The 17,522-nt window shown below is 41.9% G+C and overlaps 1 protein-coding gene across 1 annotated transcript in view; it reads right to left on the bottom strand.

Annotated features, from left to right (window-relative positions):
- Positions 1-2,171: 2,171 nt before the first annotated feature.
- Positions 2,172-17,522, bottom strand: part of GIPC1 (GIPC PDZ domain containing family member 1) — a 374,161-nt gene continuing 358,810 nt past the window's right edge. The window contains exon 6 of the mRNA XM_044084547.1: positions 2,172-5,582. Coding sequence (XP_043940482.1) covers positions 5,431-5,582 — 152 coding nt within the window. The 3' untranslated portion in view covers positions 2,172-5,430. The remainder of the gene's footprint in view (positions 5,583-17,522) is intronic.

Here is a 17,522-nt window from a genome sequence, read left to right as displayed (position 1 = left end):
CCAACTCTGAGATCATGCTACAGTGGGGAAAAGGGAAATCTCCCATTTTGTGCTGTATGTGGAAGCGCAAAATGGAAGATTTCCCATTTCCTGTCAACATCGCAAAAAAAATTAAAACATTACTTACATACAGAGTGTACAAGGATCCTTGCCTCTGGGTGCAAGTAATGCTTTATGGGTAAGTAAAGTGTTATTTTTTAACACTTTACACATTCGATTTACTGAAAGCTCAAGCATATGGTCTCGACCATATGCAATTCAAGCTTTCAGCAATTCGATTATGTAAAGTGCTCCTATATATATATATATATATATATATATATATATATATATATATATATATATATATATATATATATATATATATATATATATATCTACATACACACACTATATTATATAGATATACACACAAATGGAGAGAGAGAGATAGAAACAGACTGTTTTATATGTAATTGTATTTATAGTTAGAATTGTAATCTAAATATTAAATTATTATACTTGAATTTTAAATGTCATGCGATTAATCAGCTGATTTAGTTGTGATATCAACTGTGCTTGTTACAATGTTGGGGCATTAAGATGAAGTCTAGATATCACTGGATGAAAGTGCTCGAGTTAATAAAGTGAGTCTGCTGCCTGCAAGAGGTGATTTTTTTGTTATTGACCAGAGTACGAATAAACTAGAATTATCAGGGATCCTAAATATGTCAAAGGAGGAACTAATTATTCTGTACACATCCTGGACAATGCATCTAAACTAAGACTGAGTACTACTAATGATTAGACCGGGCTCTGAACGACATAGAACCCTTTGATGGTCTGCTTAGCTAGCCAGTATAGGGCCACAGATCCGCTCTTCAAAAAGGCATGATGTGCAGAAATGCTTGAAACATGAATTCCCACACCAAGGATTAACCATGACCAAGTACTGCACAAGTTATGACAGAATCACCTGCAAGCTAAATGCCTGAAGCAGCAGAGGACACATTTCTGCCTAGATGGACAGAATCTTCTACTAAGAATAAGTCTGAAAAGGGAGAGGTGTACTGTCTTCAATAACCTCTAATAATTCCACTGAGACAGGTGGCAAAATCAAAAGCTCTAAATAAGCAGTTAGGATATGAGGTCACCCCAACTCAGTAGAACTTTTGACTTGTACTGTGATAGTTTTCTGTATTGCCAGAGACTCGAGAGCAGGGCAGCTCACCTTTCTCAATCATCACTGACAAAGGATGAGTTTTAGTCTTCTCAGATATTTTTTACAGCATACACTTAGAAGGAATGGTGGAAAGGTATAAAGGAACATTTCCTGACACAGGAGAGAGAACTCATCCAGCATCAACTCCTGTTGTGCTTACTCTAGTGATCATGGCAGGGAGAAGTCTCTGTTTTACCACACAATTAACAGGTTGCTCTCAGAGGCTCCACTCCCGAAAGACCCAGTGTAAGCCTACTTTACAGTTCAGCCTTTATAATACAGTAAATCGCTTACATCAATAGCAGGTAATTTAGAATTGGTGCAGGCTTTCACCGGAGTAAGTCACTTACACCAAGGGATAGTCTTTTGGAATCTGGCCCAATGTGTTCTAAACAAGGGAACACATGCATTTATGGAATTAAAAGGCCAGCAAGGATGAATGGGTAAGAAAGAAAATGCTACAACTGTTGGAACAATCATCCTTGAAAATTTATGCTTAGTTCAAAAGATCCACAGACTAACAAAACCTCTGCTGTGAATGACTGTTTCTCTATGGCAAATGGCAGCTCTCTTCTAATGTTAGGAAGTATTTTTTTAAACAGAAAACAGCAGCACGAATGCTACTAATGTAAACTGATGTTTCATACCACTTAAGATAAGACAAGAACTTGCTAATGTTTAAACTTTTGTTTTTGGCTTTAACGGTATTACGAAATTTCAGCTATAAGACATTTCATCAAAAATAACACACTTAGAAAAAATAAAATAATTTGGAAATCAAATAAAACATTTTTTCTGCAAAACAAATTCATTAAACATGCACAAGACAGTCATACAATCAATCACAGCATTTTTTTCTTACATACGTTAAAGCTTCCCATACAAAGTACAACACTCTATATAACCTCTAAAATAACCTTAAACACAATTCTTAAATATTAAATCTATCCCCATTTCTATCACATGGATAGAAGTCAGTGACTTTGATTAAAATATTCTAACAATCTAGGATTTTATTCAACAGAACATCTAACAAAACCAGATCTACTCACTGTTACATTTGACCAAACTATTCTCAATCATACTGCAACAGCAAAATGCTTTTCAATAACGGCATTTTCAATCCACTGCCCTACTGGATGGGAGGGTTGGCATAATGGTTAATATATCTTTAACTTTACATATATAAGGTACATGGTTTGATTCTGACCTCTGGTTATGGGCTAGGCTTGTAACAGTCTGCAACTGACAGCCTAGTATTTACGTTTGACCTTACCTCTAGATATTTCAACTCAATTGAGGAGGAAAAAAAACTTTGCTTCTGAAAAAAGTATAGTTATGCAAGAACTTAACATAGTAGATGTCCTGCTAATGACTGTTGCAGTACTCCAAACTGTTGTGTTATCTCACCATATAACATGGATGTCTGGGATTGGAGCTCTAAAGCCAAAACCATTCATACAGCCATGCATTCTGTGAAAGACAGTTGCATATGTATGTGGGTACACATATGTGTGTGTGCGCGTGCACACACACACACACACGCACGCATATAATATCTAGGACAGCTGGTTGAATGACCAGCAACGCTGACAATCAAAATTTCAGCATTACTACATCAAAACATTTAATGTCGGCACTTTCTGCACATGTACCAGGATTATGCTGGAGTTGATTAAACTAAATGGAAGAGTTTTTGCAGGAAGGCAAGCCTCCATACACCCCTGATAAATATAAATACGAACTCAGAGATTACACAGTCAACAGGGAAAGGTAATATTTCCCTATGTGGGGGGTGTTTATCTTGCACACCTGTTCTTTACCTGCTTGAGTTGACCAAATGTGTCAACCAAACAGATCCTGACACAGCTGGTCTTTCGACCAGCTGCCCTAAATGCATGTGTATGGGTGTGTGGCTTTCGTAGTATTACTTGATTTTAGTTAAAATCAACCTCAGTACTGTCAACACACGTCAGTCAACAGTTGTGCGAGAATGGACAATTCCTGGGGTTGGGGAATACACCCTTCCCCCAGAGAGTGTGGAGTCTCAGAGTTGGAATAAATATGTAGCAAGGGATGCGATGGATGCAGGGAAGCGTGTTCCCTTGCAAAAACACTTTTTATTAAATGCATGTTCCAAGGATTAGCCTCAGAGTATGTGCAGTAACATGTCAGTGTTAGTGAGGTTGGCATAGCAGCCATTCAACAGTTACTGGTAGATCCATACAGAGAAACACACACCACAGCACTTCATAACAGAAAAGCCTCAATTAATTTTTTCCTTACTGTACCTATTTTATGCAAGTGGCTTCTTGTATCTCTAAGTAATGTCATTACAATGATAGTGTTGGTGAGTGCCATTAGGCATCAACAGATGAAGCTCCATCATGGACAGTGGTGTGTGTGTGTGTGTGTCTATTAAAATCTATGGAAATGCTTCCACGACCTCAGTGTGTTGACGACACAGACAGCACCAGTGAGTTTTTGATGATGTCAAGACATGTGAAACAAGTGCTGTTCTTACAATCTGCTTACAAAAAATTGTAGTACATGAAAGGAATTCCTGGTTGGATTATTTAGTATGGCACTGTGGGCATCTCATGTTATGGAGTATAAGGTGAATACAAAAGAGTGAATACACAATAGACCTATGTGAAGTATAAAGGACTGGTGCAGGAAGATGTTTTTCATTTGTTCAGGCTTGCCTAATTCAACACTTAGGCAAACAGCGGTCAGTTTAAAATAAATGAACATGCTCACTGAAGTGGTTTGTTTTTTTAACTTAGTAAACTAACTAGCCTCAGACAAAATAGTGTTCCTAATAGCTGTGTTAAGGTTCATGTCACAATACTATGTATTGTAAGTGTCCTTTCACACTCCTAGGTGTCCATGTCTGACCAACATGACATGGCAACAGGTTTTTACATAAATTCCAACTCCTGAATGGGGTGCTCAGTTCTTCCTGGCAAGTTCCAAAATGTTTGAAATTTTTCTGAACAAGGCCTGAAAATTACAACAGATAAATAAATACAACTCACAGTTAATACATTCACTAAGCAATATAAGACCAGGTATTTCTTAATTTAACAATTATCAAAAATGAGCTGAGCTGAACAGAGTGCAGCTTCACCTGATCTTTCATACCACAGATTTATAAACCATATATTCAAAACCCTCCCAACGTTCAAACACAAAGAAAGGTAGACATTAATTATAAGCACACTTACTACACAGCAAGCAGGTGCAGGCATCTGAAGTGTTTCAAGCCTACTTTAAGTGTTCCGATTTATAAAAATAGTATCTGTTATAGTCTTAAAAAAATTAACCAGAATCTTACTAGTGTTAATTACTCCAAAGATGAGGGACTGTACTGCAAGGAGCTGGTACACAGCTTGACTTGTTGCACAAAACAGAGGCCGCTGATATTGACCATAACTTGTACAGCAGGATTTACAGAATGTGTAAAGTAAATATTTTTGCCAAAGTGCTAGGAATGTGGTCCATGTAGTAAGATCAGTCAAGACAAGAATGTAGACAATTTCAAAGGTACACTGTTGCATTATTCAGTTCAAATGTTCCACCAGACTTGATGGCCAGAAGCAGGTTAAGACCTTCAGTAACAAACTCTAGTATAAGCTGCAGATTCTTTTACTTCAATGAAATGGGGAAGGACCACATACTACAAGGTCAGAAAATGCTCTCCCACTAAAAACAAATCTTTTCAAATTGCATTAGGAGTAGATAGTACATAGTGACCGGCTGCAATGTAAACATAAAAGGTGATGCACAGAACTACAGCTACTGAAAAATGGTCAGCAGTTTGTAGAAGCTAGTATGTCTTCAGAACAGGAACTAATTAGTCTAAATGATTACTCTAACAATGAACAGAGGGATATCTACTGAAATGTGAAGAAAATGTGCATTGAAATAAAACAAGAGTGAGAGCTGCAAAAGGCTTCCTTTATAAAAATACTACATAAAACTTGGAAACTGCACCCTACCAGACATCTACACTTTTGAAAAGGTTGTTTGTTTTTTTCTCCCTAAGAATTTAATTTTCATATTTCAAAGCCTTATCCTTGACCAGTACTGATGAAGTGGAACCTTATTCCACCAACCCATCTCACAAATGCAATCCTTTAGGCTTCTCATGGTCTGCAGTGTTTTCTCCAAAATTTTAGTCTCTAAATTCCATTTCCAGCAAAAATGTCCCAGTATGTTTCAGCTAGCTAATATCGTCCAACCTTGGCATCACCGATAGCACCCCAAACATCAAAGACAAACTCATCAGGGAAACCAAAGTCACCCAATGACTCATCTAATGCCTGAGCAAATTCATCAGGATTCTTTTTGTCTTTTCCAAGCTCCACCATGTTCTCAGCTGTAAAAAAAAAAAAAAAAAGTTAATTATGTCAGATGAAACAATAGCAATGTATAGTTATGTGCTCACTGTACAGCATTTAGTTCCAGTTACTATGATTCACTTGGTACAGTCTTGTGTTAAAAGTTAACAACTGATCGATCAGAATTGCTATGTAGTAAACTTTACAATAAACACTATAACCTGCTGACAAATGCATCTGTAATAGAATTCATACAAAGGCCAATACCTACTCAATAACTTTACTAACCTATAGCTAAAAAGCTGAATTCTGGTGCCAAAGCAAAAATATGTTACGATTATAAGCTATGAATGGAAATTAATGTGAAAATTGATGTTTTGACTTGTCATAAGCAGGAGAATACGAGACACACTGGGGACCTAACAGAGAGAGGCTGAAACAGAGGTCATAGGTGAGAATGATGAGCAACAAAGGAGAAGAAATATAATGGAAAGAACACAACCTGAAAAGATCTGCAGAAGGACCAAATTGGAACAAGGCAGTACGTCAAAGATGCAAATACTGGTAATCGCAGTGAATCAAATCAAATAAAATATTAAATTTAAAAAAAAACAAAACATGGAAAAGGACCTGAACAAATAAATAAACAAATAAATAAATAACTAAGGGGGATTAGTAAATATTCTTTCATTAAGGCCACGCAGGGTGACTGGAAACAAAGACAAATAATGCAACTGGTTTTAGTGTATCCTTTGTGGACGGCATTACGGAATCTTTGAAAGATGTACATTAGGACTCCTTGGTGGTAATGATGACCGATATACCCTGGAATATGGAATATGGGTAATGCTTAAAGTGAATTTAGAGAAGTAGCACTGAGTTTTCTTGTTGTGTTTGGTACCAGGTTGGGAGGAACTACTGCAACTGTGCCACAGCAATGGATTCTGCAGACAGAGGTATCAACGGTAGGAGAAACAGGTGGTTGTAAGAAGGAAGCATTAATGCTCACATATGTACAGATGCTGATGTCCATCACCTTTGCTTATATGTGTATATCATACAAGCAACTGGAATATCACACTTTAATATGGAAATCTAGAACATCAAATAGAGAAGCCAAACTGATGCCCCACACACCAGGCCCTCTCACCAAAGGACCATGCACATCAAAAGCCCAACTTATCACAAAAAAGAACTCCAAGCAATGTAATCTCTCCCAAATCAGCAGCGATATACATTGCCTAAAACAATCAACACACACACACACACACTCACACACACACAAAAGAAACTTTTGTAGGGGGAAGCAAGCCCCTCATGAATCCATGCATATAAATTTATACTTTCATAGGTTCATACTAGGCTAATGACCATCACGGTCTTTACAAAACCAGCCATGCAACCCAACCCAGTTTTGCCTCAGAGTTCCCTGGATGCTTATATGATGGGGTATGTTAGTAAAGAAGTAGCTAAGGGTTTAACGTGGAGGGGGTATTTTACTTGGGGATTAACTTATTGTCGACCTCTGTCTATCAGAGACATAGAGGGCCAGGCCAGGGGTAAATCTGCGATTTCCCATCCAATGATCAAGCTTTCTTTTGAGCAGGATTAAGATGAACTCTGATTCACGTAGATGGGGAACTTATTCCATAGCACAGGGATCTTTTGCGACACATCGATGCCTCCATCAAGTTCTACTTAGGATGCAGAAAGTTCAGGTCCTTGGATCTAGTGTTTCTGGCTAGGCACAGATAGGTTCATACTAGGCTATCTGCCCTGGGACAATTATAAGCCTAGCCCGATTCTGTATGGCTTACGCCAGCCCTTGATTTGAGTATACTGTGCCCTTTTTAAGGTTTATTTTACTGTGCCTCTGTCTAATAGTGACACGGGAGTAATCCCTGGGACAAACCTACGATCCCCCATCCACCTATCGAGATTCTTCTTGAAGAGATTCAGTGAGATGCTCTGCCTCACATGAACTGGAATTCTATTCCAGAGCGAAGGGAGCCTCTGGGTTATGAACCTGTCCCTCCAGCAAGTTCTATTTATTTCTGTGCCGAGGTTCAAGTCCCTCAAGCGTGTGGCTCTAAGGGATTTAGATTTACTGAGGTGGAGCATGTCCATTAATTCTGGATTTGACATAGCTTTGTATGTCAGGCATAGATCGCCTCTAAGTAGGCAGTATTAAACGGAGTAGAGCTGGAGTTTTTTTAACCGAGCAGCATATGGCATCTGGTTTGAGACCCTTGATCCTCTTGGTGAGATACTTTTGGGGTCTCTCTAATTGCTGCAGGTGTCGGGTAAGGTACATCCCAAAAGGGGCATTGTATTCTATGATGGGCCTGATGAGGGATGAATAAAGGGGCACGATTACCTCTCTTGATCTAGATGTGAAACCCTTCGTGATGAGGTGGGCTATTTAGAAGGTCTTTCTAACCACTTTGGCAATGTGGTTTTCAAAGGAGAGATTGCTATCAACTTGGGTCCCCAGGTCCCTAATAACTTTCTCTGTACTTAATGGGTTTCCACCTATGTGGTAATTTGTGGGCACATTGTTTTTGCCAAAGGGTATGACTATACATTTTTTGGCATTTAGCTTTAAACCATGGTGCTGGCACCAGTTATCCGTCTCTGTGAGACCTTTTTGAAGGATGTTTGTGTCAGCTGGAGAGTCTATTATGGCACCCAGTTTGCAATCGTCTGCAAACTTGGTGAGCCATAGTCCTCCCACGTTTGCCTGTACCTCGGAAAAGTATACACCGAACAAGAGTGGTCCCAGGACAGAACCCTGTGGGACGCCACTTGTGACCAGTTTCGAGTCTGACATGGCTCCAGCAACTCTCCCTCTGTGGGTTCTGTCTTTGAGCCAGTTTGCGACCCTTCTTGTGACATAGGGGTTTATATTTAAGCTGGATAGCTTATCTATGATGCCCGAGTGGGGTATTGTGTCAAATGCCTTTGCAAGGTCCAGTTAGGCTGTGTGGACTACCTTCCCTTCATCTATGGCTTTGGTGACTGTTTCGAAGAAGTCAACCAGGTTCAAAAGGCAGGATCTGCCCTTGACAAAGCCGAACTGGGTAGGATCTAGTGTCTGTAGGTCCCCAAATTCTTTGTTTCTGAGCTCCATGATGATCCTCTCCATAGCCTTGCAGACTAAGCTAGTCAGGCTTATGGGGCGATAGTTTCCAGGGTCCGTAGAGGCTCCACCTTTGTGGAGTGGGACCACTGTTGCTGTACGCCATTCTGTGGGCACATATCCTGTATTGAGGCTGAGATTGTATGGCTGTTTTATTTGAGGGATTAGTTCCTCTTGGAGTTCATGTAGGACGCAACCTGGAACGCCATCTGGTCCCATGGAAGCAGTGTTTTTTGCTTTGGAGAGAGCAGCCTTCACCTGAGCATCAGAGATGTTTGGGAGGCAGCCCTCTGCCGGGATAGATACTTGCTCTTTTGGGGGGGAGAAGTTTGCACTGAACCTGTCTGCCAGGATATTGGCGATGTCTGTGGGTTCAGTGTATTTTTTGTCGTTTAGAAGCAACTCAGAACAAGTCTGGGAGTTGCATCCCAGGTTCCTAACATAACTGAAAAAAGCCTTATGATTGTCTTTGGTGTCCTGTGCAATTTTTCTCTTGAAGCTGGCCTTGGAGGATTTTATGAGGGATCGTAATTTTTTGCTAGTACTGATCAGAGATGCCTTCCCTATTAGGGATTTTGCTCTATCATGTAGTAGCTTCCTCCTTCTGTTGTACAGTTTATTTATGGCAGGGGTCCACCAGACTGGACGCCTGCCTTTGGATGATTGGGTCTTGGTTTTGTTTGGGATAGCATGATCCATGCATTCCTGGAGATGTCCGTAGAATGCGTTTATATAGGATTCTGCAGTTTAGGCCATAGTTTCCACTGGCCCTGGGGCCTTGAAGGATTCCACTTCGGTTTTGAGAAGTGAGAAGTTCGCTTTTGAGAAGTTTTTCACTGTGGTTTTCTGGGCTGGGGGTGGGGTCGGGATGTGGACATCCAGTGAAATTAATTTATGGTCTGATCTTACCAATGAGGGATATACTTCTGGTGTGGAGCATAGAGTCCCCATGTTGGTAATGATCAGGTCTAGTATATGTTATCCCCTCTTATGGGAGTGGTGACTAGTTGTTCCATAGCATTTGAGTTTATAATTTCCAGGAACCTTTGGGCTAAGGTGCTGGGGCTTGAGTAGTGCTCCCAGTCAATGTTTGGGTAGTTGAAGTCACCCAATATAATGGTGTTCGGAGAGATCTTCATGTTCTCCAATGTTTTCAGGAAAGCCGAGTGGGATTCCTGACTTTGAGAGGGTGGTCTGTAGGATGCTATAAACTGAAAAGCAGTCTTGCCCACTTTTAGTTGCACATGGATGGTCTCAGATACTTCGTGCAATGCCACTAACCTGGAGATGTGGATATCCTTGATAAATATGGAAACTCCCCCTTCCTTTTGTGGTTCGGTCCGGGTTTTGGGGCCGAAAAGCATGATTATGAGGTATAGCCTGGTAGTGCTGGGGTGCTCTCTGGAGCCTTGAACCAGGTTTCTGTCACTGCACAGATATCGATGTTCTCCATACTGAGGAGAGCTTCGAGTGCGTGCATCTTGAGGTTAAGACTTCTGGCGTTAAGCAGCATTACCTTTAGTTTAGACGTTCAGTAACCTGTAAGAGACCGAGTCCAGAGATACGACCTTAAGGCAATTTATGTAGGACAGAGCATTCATAGGTGTGTACTAGGCTAACGGCCCTGGAGCCTATATAAGCCTAGCCCAAGAAGATTCCCTGGCATCATACTCTGGATTCTCCTGGTGAGGAACCTTTGAGCTCCAACTGTTGTAAGTACCTGGCATTACATGCCAAAGGGGGTACTATAGTCAATAAAAGGTCTGATAAGGGCTGAGTAGAGTGGTACAATAACTTTCTTGTACCTACATCCCATAACCTTGCTATTGGGTTTTGTGACACAGAATGATTTTCTTACTATCTTGACTACATGTTGGTCAAACACCAGATTACCGCCTACGTATGTTTCCAGATCTCTAACTATTGGGTCAACTCTTCAGGGTGTTTTATTGATGAATTAGCTTGGGTGGGCACTTTTCCAAAGGGTACTATAATGTATTTGTTTGCATTGAGATTTAATCTGTGGCTTTAGCACCAGTTATGTGTGTTAGACCCTCTTGTAAGATACTGGTATTGTGGGAGGAATCTACAACAGCCCCCAATTTACAGTCATCTGTGAACTTGGTGAACCAGAGGCATTTGACAATAGCCCTGACTTCCAAGAAGTCGATACCAAACAGGAACGGGTCCAACACAGAGCCCTAAGATACTCCACTGGTGACTGGTCTCTTGTGGAGGTGGTCTCATCAATCCTGACTTCTTGGGCCCTGTCAGCCAACTGGCAATCCAGCGAGTTATGTACGGATTTATGCCTAGTTCGGAGAATTTGTCGACATTACCCAAGTGGGGTATTGTATCGAACGCCTTGGCCAGGGTGAAGGCAGGCAGTATGCATTTTTTCCCCTTATCCATAGCCATAGCAACCCTCTCATAGAAGTCTACCAGGTTAAGTAGGAAAGACCTTCCTTCAACAAAGCCAAACTGGGATGGGTCCAGTGTTTGTAGGTTGCCAATGTCCTTTTTGAACACTTCCATGACAATTTGTTCCATGGCTTTTCATATTTGACTTGTCAGACTGATGGGTCTGTAGTTCCCAGGGTCAGATAATGGTCCACCCTCATGAAGAAGGATGACTGATGCAGCCCTCTATTCACCTGACACATTACCTATTTTGAGGCTGCAGTTGAACAGTGCCTTAAGTGGTCCTGCTAGGTCACGTTTTAGGCTATTTACGAGGCAACCAGAGATATTGTCAGGGCCTAATGAAGCACTGTTTTTGCTTGTAATGAAAATTAACTATTGCTTGTAAACAAATTACAGTGCAAAGCATGTCTCTCATGATGTCCCTTCCATAACACTGTTGCATTATTCCTCACTAAGGGATTCCCTGCCAATGGTAGCCCAACATCTGGCCAGTATACTAAATATTTAGGTTTTCAAGTACACTGTACGTCACATATATGCTCCACGCTCACAGTGTAGGGCATAAAGGTGATGTACGGATGCACATAACGCAGAACTGAAAAGACCCAGAAGGAACAACAATCCAAGGAGAAAAGGAGGAACATGTGCATCCAGAAGGAAAAAAAAAAGATGATGGGGGGAGTGAATACTGCAACACTGAACAGAAGGACATCTACTGTTATGGTAAGATTTTACACAGCTGTACTATGTCCTTCCATATCACTGTTGCAGTATTCTTTACTAAAGGAAGAGTACAAGAGTTTAAGAGGAAACTTGGTATGAGGAAGGCCCAGAAGAACCCTCCAAAAAAATATGCAGGATAGCTCTGATGAAAACTCTTGCTCTGGAAATAACATCCAATTTGTAATGCTTTATAAAGGTATGGGCAGAGGACTAAGTAGCAGCCTCCAGAATTGAAATGGTATTCAAGTCTTTGAAAAAAGCACCAGAAGAAGCCACAGCCTTGGCAGAATGAGCCTCTACAGAAGCAGAAAGGCTTTTCCCATGAAAGGAGTAACAAAGAAATGGCTTTAGAGACCCAAGAAAAATAATCTGCTTAGAAACTGCCAAACTTACGAGATCTAGGATGAACAGAAATAAAAAGTTGCTCAGACTTGTGAATGGCCTCAGTCTTATCCAAATAATACCAGAGCTGTCTATGCAAATCCAAAGTGTGAAAAACCTTCTCACTGGGAGACTTTGGAGAAGGAAAGAATGTGAGCAAATTAATAGACCGAGACAATTCTTTAGCCACCTTGGGAATAAAAGAAGGATTAGCATGTAGACACACCCTGTCCCTATAAAAAACTGAAAAAGGAGGAGGAGCAGCCATAACAGCCTGAAGCTCAGACACCCTCTTAGCTGAAGTAAGGGCCAAAAGGAGAACAGTCTTCCATGTACAATGCCGCAAGAAGTCAATTTTTCAAGAACAAAATTAAGGTCCCAGGAAGGAGGAATAGGTTTGCTGGAAGGACAAAAATGAAGGATGCCTTTAAGAAATTGTTTGACCTCAAACCTAGTGGCCAAAGGGGGAGTCAAAGACAGACAAGCAGAAATAGCACAAATAGGACAGAACCACAGGATTCACCACAAAGTGGATCCTGGTTACAAGCAAGGCAACAGACAGAATATTTCTTCCATTTGGACTAATAAGATATCCTGGTAGTGGGTTTCCCAGCCTCCTGCAGAACCTGAAGCACATCCTCAGAAAAAAGTGCCTAAAGGGGACCAAAACTCTATCACCCACAATGTCAGTTGAAGAGTGTACAAGTGAGAAAGGATGACAGACCCTTTGTCTTGTGTGAGTAGGTCCACCCTGTAAGGTAACTTGTGCTGACTGCACTTGGCTAGGTGCAGAAGAGGGAACCAATGCTGTCTGGGCAAAAAAGGAAGCAAGATTTTGGGGGAGTCCTGTTCTCTCTTGAACAGGACCCTCGGTATGACAGGAAGGGGAGGGAAGGTGTGGAGAAACATCCTCTTGCAAGAAAAAGACCGGGTGTCTGCCTTCCATGCCAGAGGACTTAGGACTCTGGTGCAAAAAGGAGCAAGTTACCTGTTTGGGGGGGGGGGCAAAAAGATCTACCTAAGGAATACCCCACTGGTGGACAATGTCCAAAAACACAACTCTGTGAACCATCTGCTCATGAGTCTGTGTTATGGACCTACAGTCTGCCACAATGTTTTGTTCTGAAGGAATATAAACCAGCTGAAGAGTCACCTGATATTTTACAGCCAGATCCCAAACTTGAAGAGCTAGTCTGCACAGAAGGTAGCCCCCCCCCCCGCCCTTGCTTGTTGCTGTACCACATTACTGTAGTATTGCCTGCAAAGATTTTGAGAGGCCCTAGAAGAGTATGAAAGGCCTGAAGAGCAAAATGGAAAGCTCTCATCTCCAGGATGTTGATACAGTCTGCTCTATGATGAATGAGTCAAAGATCCTGAACCTTTAGATGGTTGAAAGAAGCACCCCACCCCGGATTTGAAAAAAGTTTCTGAAAGGGGACTGAGGGTTGAAACGGAAGCCCTGGGTTGAGAGACAGCTAGTGGATCCACCACTGGAGCTCCAATTTGAGGCTTGGAAGAAGGACTGTAGCTTCCTCATATAGAGCCTGGCTAGAGGAAGCCACGAATCCCACAGTAATAAGAAAATCTCTGGCCCATATAGAACCTTTTCTACCTCTGGGAGGAGGGCAAAACTGTCTATGCACATAGGCAGGCTTACAGGGTAATTCCCCTGAAATTTAGGAATAGAGGAAACACAAATATGCTTCAATTCCTGCAAGGCCTTGCCCTTTTCTTGCAGGGGATTAAAAAGCACAGCATCTGCATAACCAAAGAGATTTTTATTATCAAGGGGAGCTTCCACCAATTTGTCCTTAATATCATCAGACAAAGGCTGGAGGCAAAGCCAAGAGTAATGCCTCAACACAGAACCAAAGGCAACAGCTCTAGAAGAAGCATCAGCTACACCGTTAACTATATTTACTAGAATGGCGAGCCACTTCACAAGAGAAGTCCAACAAATACGGTACCAAAACCTTTCCCCTCAAAATCAGAAAGGTCAGACATAACTTGATAGGCCTTTAAAAGAAGAGCTAAGACATACTTGATCATATGGGTCTGATAATTAATAGCCCAAAAGGCCAGGGGAGCAGCAGTATACACCTTTTTGCCTCACCATTCCATGGCCCTACTTTCCTTATTAAAAGAAAGCAATTTAGTAGAAGGCAAGAGCTTGGAAGGTTTGTCTGAAGAAACAGACACAACAGACAGGTAAGCAGGACGACATTTGTAGAGAAACTTGCAGTCATCAGCCACCTTATAAAACCTGTCAAGACTTTTTAGGGGCTGGAGGTTGGGAATCAGGAGCCTGAAAAGCTGCTGAAAGTGTTTGACCGGGCAGACTGGACCAGAGGGACAGCAGAGGGCTTAGCGGAGTCCATCTGAAGGAGTTCATAAAAAGAAGTTATGTACGTACCATAACGTTCCATGTTTGTTGTCCTTCATCTCGCCTTCCTTCTTACTGGTTGGGTTTGGAGCCAATCCTCAGCTCTGACTCAGCAGACTTACTATAGCTCGAGAGCTTATACTGGCTCGAGGCTAACCCCTATCCCAACATGCCTAGCGGTAGCTACACAGATCTCATTTGTGTTAGCCCACACTAAACAAGCATAGTAAATGCACATTTTTTAAGCTCTTACACATTCAAAGGTTAGGAAAGAAAAAGGAAAAACAAGGCATGGTTAACTAACCTGGTATGTCAACAGGAAACTCAGGCAGTGTAACCAATGAAGAAATTCCTCTTGATCCACCAGGAAGGGGGAAGGAAGGAGGGACGCAAGAAGGAAGGTGAGATGGACAACAAACATGGAACGTTATGGTAGGTACATAACTTCTTTATGTTATGTTGTCCCTATCTCGCCTTCGTTCTTGCTGGTTGGAACAGCGTCCCCAGCTCCTGGTTCTTGGGTGGCTCACTAGAATAAACTCTTCAGGACCGTGGAACCAAAGGATGCCCTGTTCCGAGAGACCATATCCACTTTGTAATGAGTGATAAAGGTATGAGGATTTGCCTATGTTGCTGCTGCGCAGATTGAATCTAAAGGCAATTTGGTTTGGAAGGCAACACAGGTAGCCAAGGCCTTGGCTGAGTGTCCTCTGGCTTTCCCTGGAAGCTTATTATTACGCAAATAATAAGTACAGATAATTGTATCTGACAGCCACTTTGATAAGGTCACTTTTGAAACTGGAGAACCTTGTTTGTTGTCAGCAAAGAATACAAACAATTGCTCTAATTTTCTAAAGTTCTTGGTCCTGTGTAAATAAAAGCATAATCGTCTATGAACATCCAATTGATGGAATCTATACTCTGCCTTGTTGCCATAATTGGGTAAGAATACAGGAAGCTCGATGGACTCATTTAAGTTATACTCTGAACACACCTTTGGCAAGAAGGAAGGACTGGTTTTAACAGAAACTATCTTTGTGGAAGATGAGATACGGAGGGCGAACAGATAAAGTGTGTAATTCTGAAACCCGTCTAGCTGAGGTGATGGCAATCAAGAAGAGGGATTTCCAAGACAGAAATTTCAGGGGACAAGATGATGCTGGTTCAAGGGTGGAAGAACCAGAGATGCTAAAACACAGTTTAGGTCCCAGAGGAAGGGGGTTCTCTTACCGGGGGCCGTAAAAGGGTTGTACCTCGTAAGAATGCTTTGCACAGCTTATGGGACATGATACTAGAGAGCCCAACTCTCAACATGAAAACTGGAGATGGCAGCCAGTTGGCCCCTGTTGGTAGCTGTAGCTACCCATCGTTCAAACGTTTCGGCCAGGAAATCAAGAATCTTAGAAACAGGAGCAGTGATGGGATCAATGTTATTTTTCTTTCCCCAAAAAGAGAACCTCTTCTATTTGCTAGCATAAATCTTTCTGGTAGTGGGCTTGTGAGAGGACACAAGGATGTGCTGTACTGCCAAGGAAATGTTGGGGAGCCCGGCTAAGACTGGAAATGGAGAAACGAAAAGTATGGTTGTGTACAGTTAATATAAATGTAGATGTTCGAGTGTATTCACTGTTGCAGTCATCACATTTGGGTTATCTGCCTGCAGATAGCCCTCAGCTGGCCTGAATACCAGAGTCTTAGGATTTCTGAGTCGGATGCTGTCGCTTCTTCCATGACGTCAAGTCGTCAGGGGTATAAAACATGCAGCCGATACCATTACATCAGTTTTTCTTGCCCCAGATGTCAGGTGCCCCCACAATTGGAAGCAATTAAATGGTGTGGAACACCCCCAGTAAAAATCAAATACACATAGTATAAGATATGCCAAACCAAAAAGGATAGGTGAAAAAGAATCAGGGGGCTGGAGAGAGGGTAACCAGGACTGCAAGAGTGAATACACTTGAACATCTACATTTATGTTAAGTGTACACAACTGTACCTATGTTCTTTGTGTTTCACTGTTGCAGTCATCACATTTGGGTTGATTCCCAAAGCTAAGGAAGGGTGGAGGTAGATTTAAGAAGCATTAGGGCTGGCAATCGGGCCCTGTAAGACTGCTGTGGCAAATCCAGCTCTGGATTTAGAAAAGATAGGCAAGTGGTAATGCTTGGTGAAAGTATGTACAGAGCTCCAGGATGCAGCTTCCAGGATGTCCCTGGTAGGAACTCCTCTGAGAAATGCAGTAGAGGTAGATGCAGCCCTGGTGGAATGTGTTCTTATCCCCTGTGGGGTAGGTTTTCCATGGTGCTTGTAGCAGAAATGGATGCAGTGTGCTATCCATTTAGAAATGGTTTGCTTTGAAATGGTCTTCCTCTCTGCCCCTGCGGCAAAGCTGACTAGCAGCTGGTCAGATTTTCTGAGAGGCTTAGTTCTGTCCAAATAGAATCTAAGCTGTCTGTGCACGTCCAGTGAATGCAGTATCCTTTCCCCTTTGTTCTGAGGGTTAGGGAAAAAGTAGGCAAATGAATGGACTGGATTAAAGCCACACTAGATACCACCTTGGGCATAAAAGATGGGTTAGTCCTGAGGGAAACCTTGTCCACATGGAAGATAATGAAAGGTTCCACTGCCATAAGGACCTGCAATTCAGACACCCTTCTTGCTGAAGTGATGGCTAGAAGTAAAGCTGTTTTCCGAGAAAGAAATTTAACTCTGCTGTAGCAGCCGGTTCAAAGGGGGGGGGGGGAGTATGTATTTCCAATACAAAGTTAAGGTTCAAGGCCGGAGTGGGAGCTCTCCTGGGGGGTGTTACATGTTTGGCCCCTCTAAGGAATTGTTTTACCAGAGGATGAGAGAAGAGGGGTGGGCCCAGTATTATAATGAGCTGAGATGGCTGAGGCATAAATCCTAATTGAAGAGAAGGACAGGCCC

The sequence above is a fragment of the Protopterus annectens genome, chromosome 9.part0 (assembly GCF_019279795.1).
Source record: "Protopterus annectens isolate FY-2018-M chromosome 9.part0, PAN1.0, whole genome shotgun sequence".
NCBI classification, from domain to species: domain Eukaryota; kingdom Metazoa; phylum Chordata; order Ceratodontiformes; family Protopteridae; genus Protopterus; species Protopterus annectens.
The sequence above is the reverse complement of the archived record's forward strand: the minus strand, read 5'-3'. Positions and strand labels throughout refer to the sequence as shown.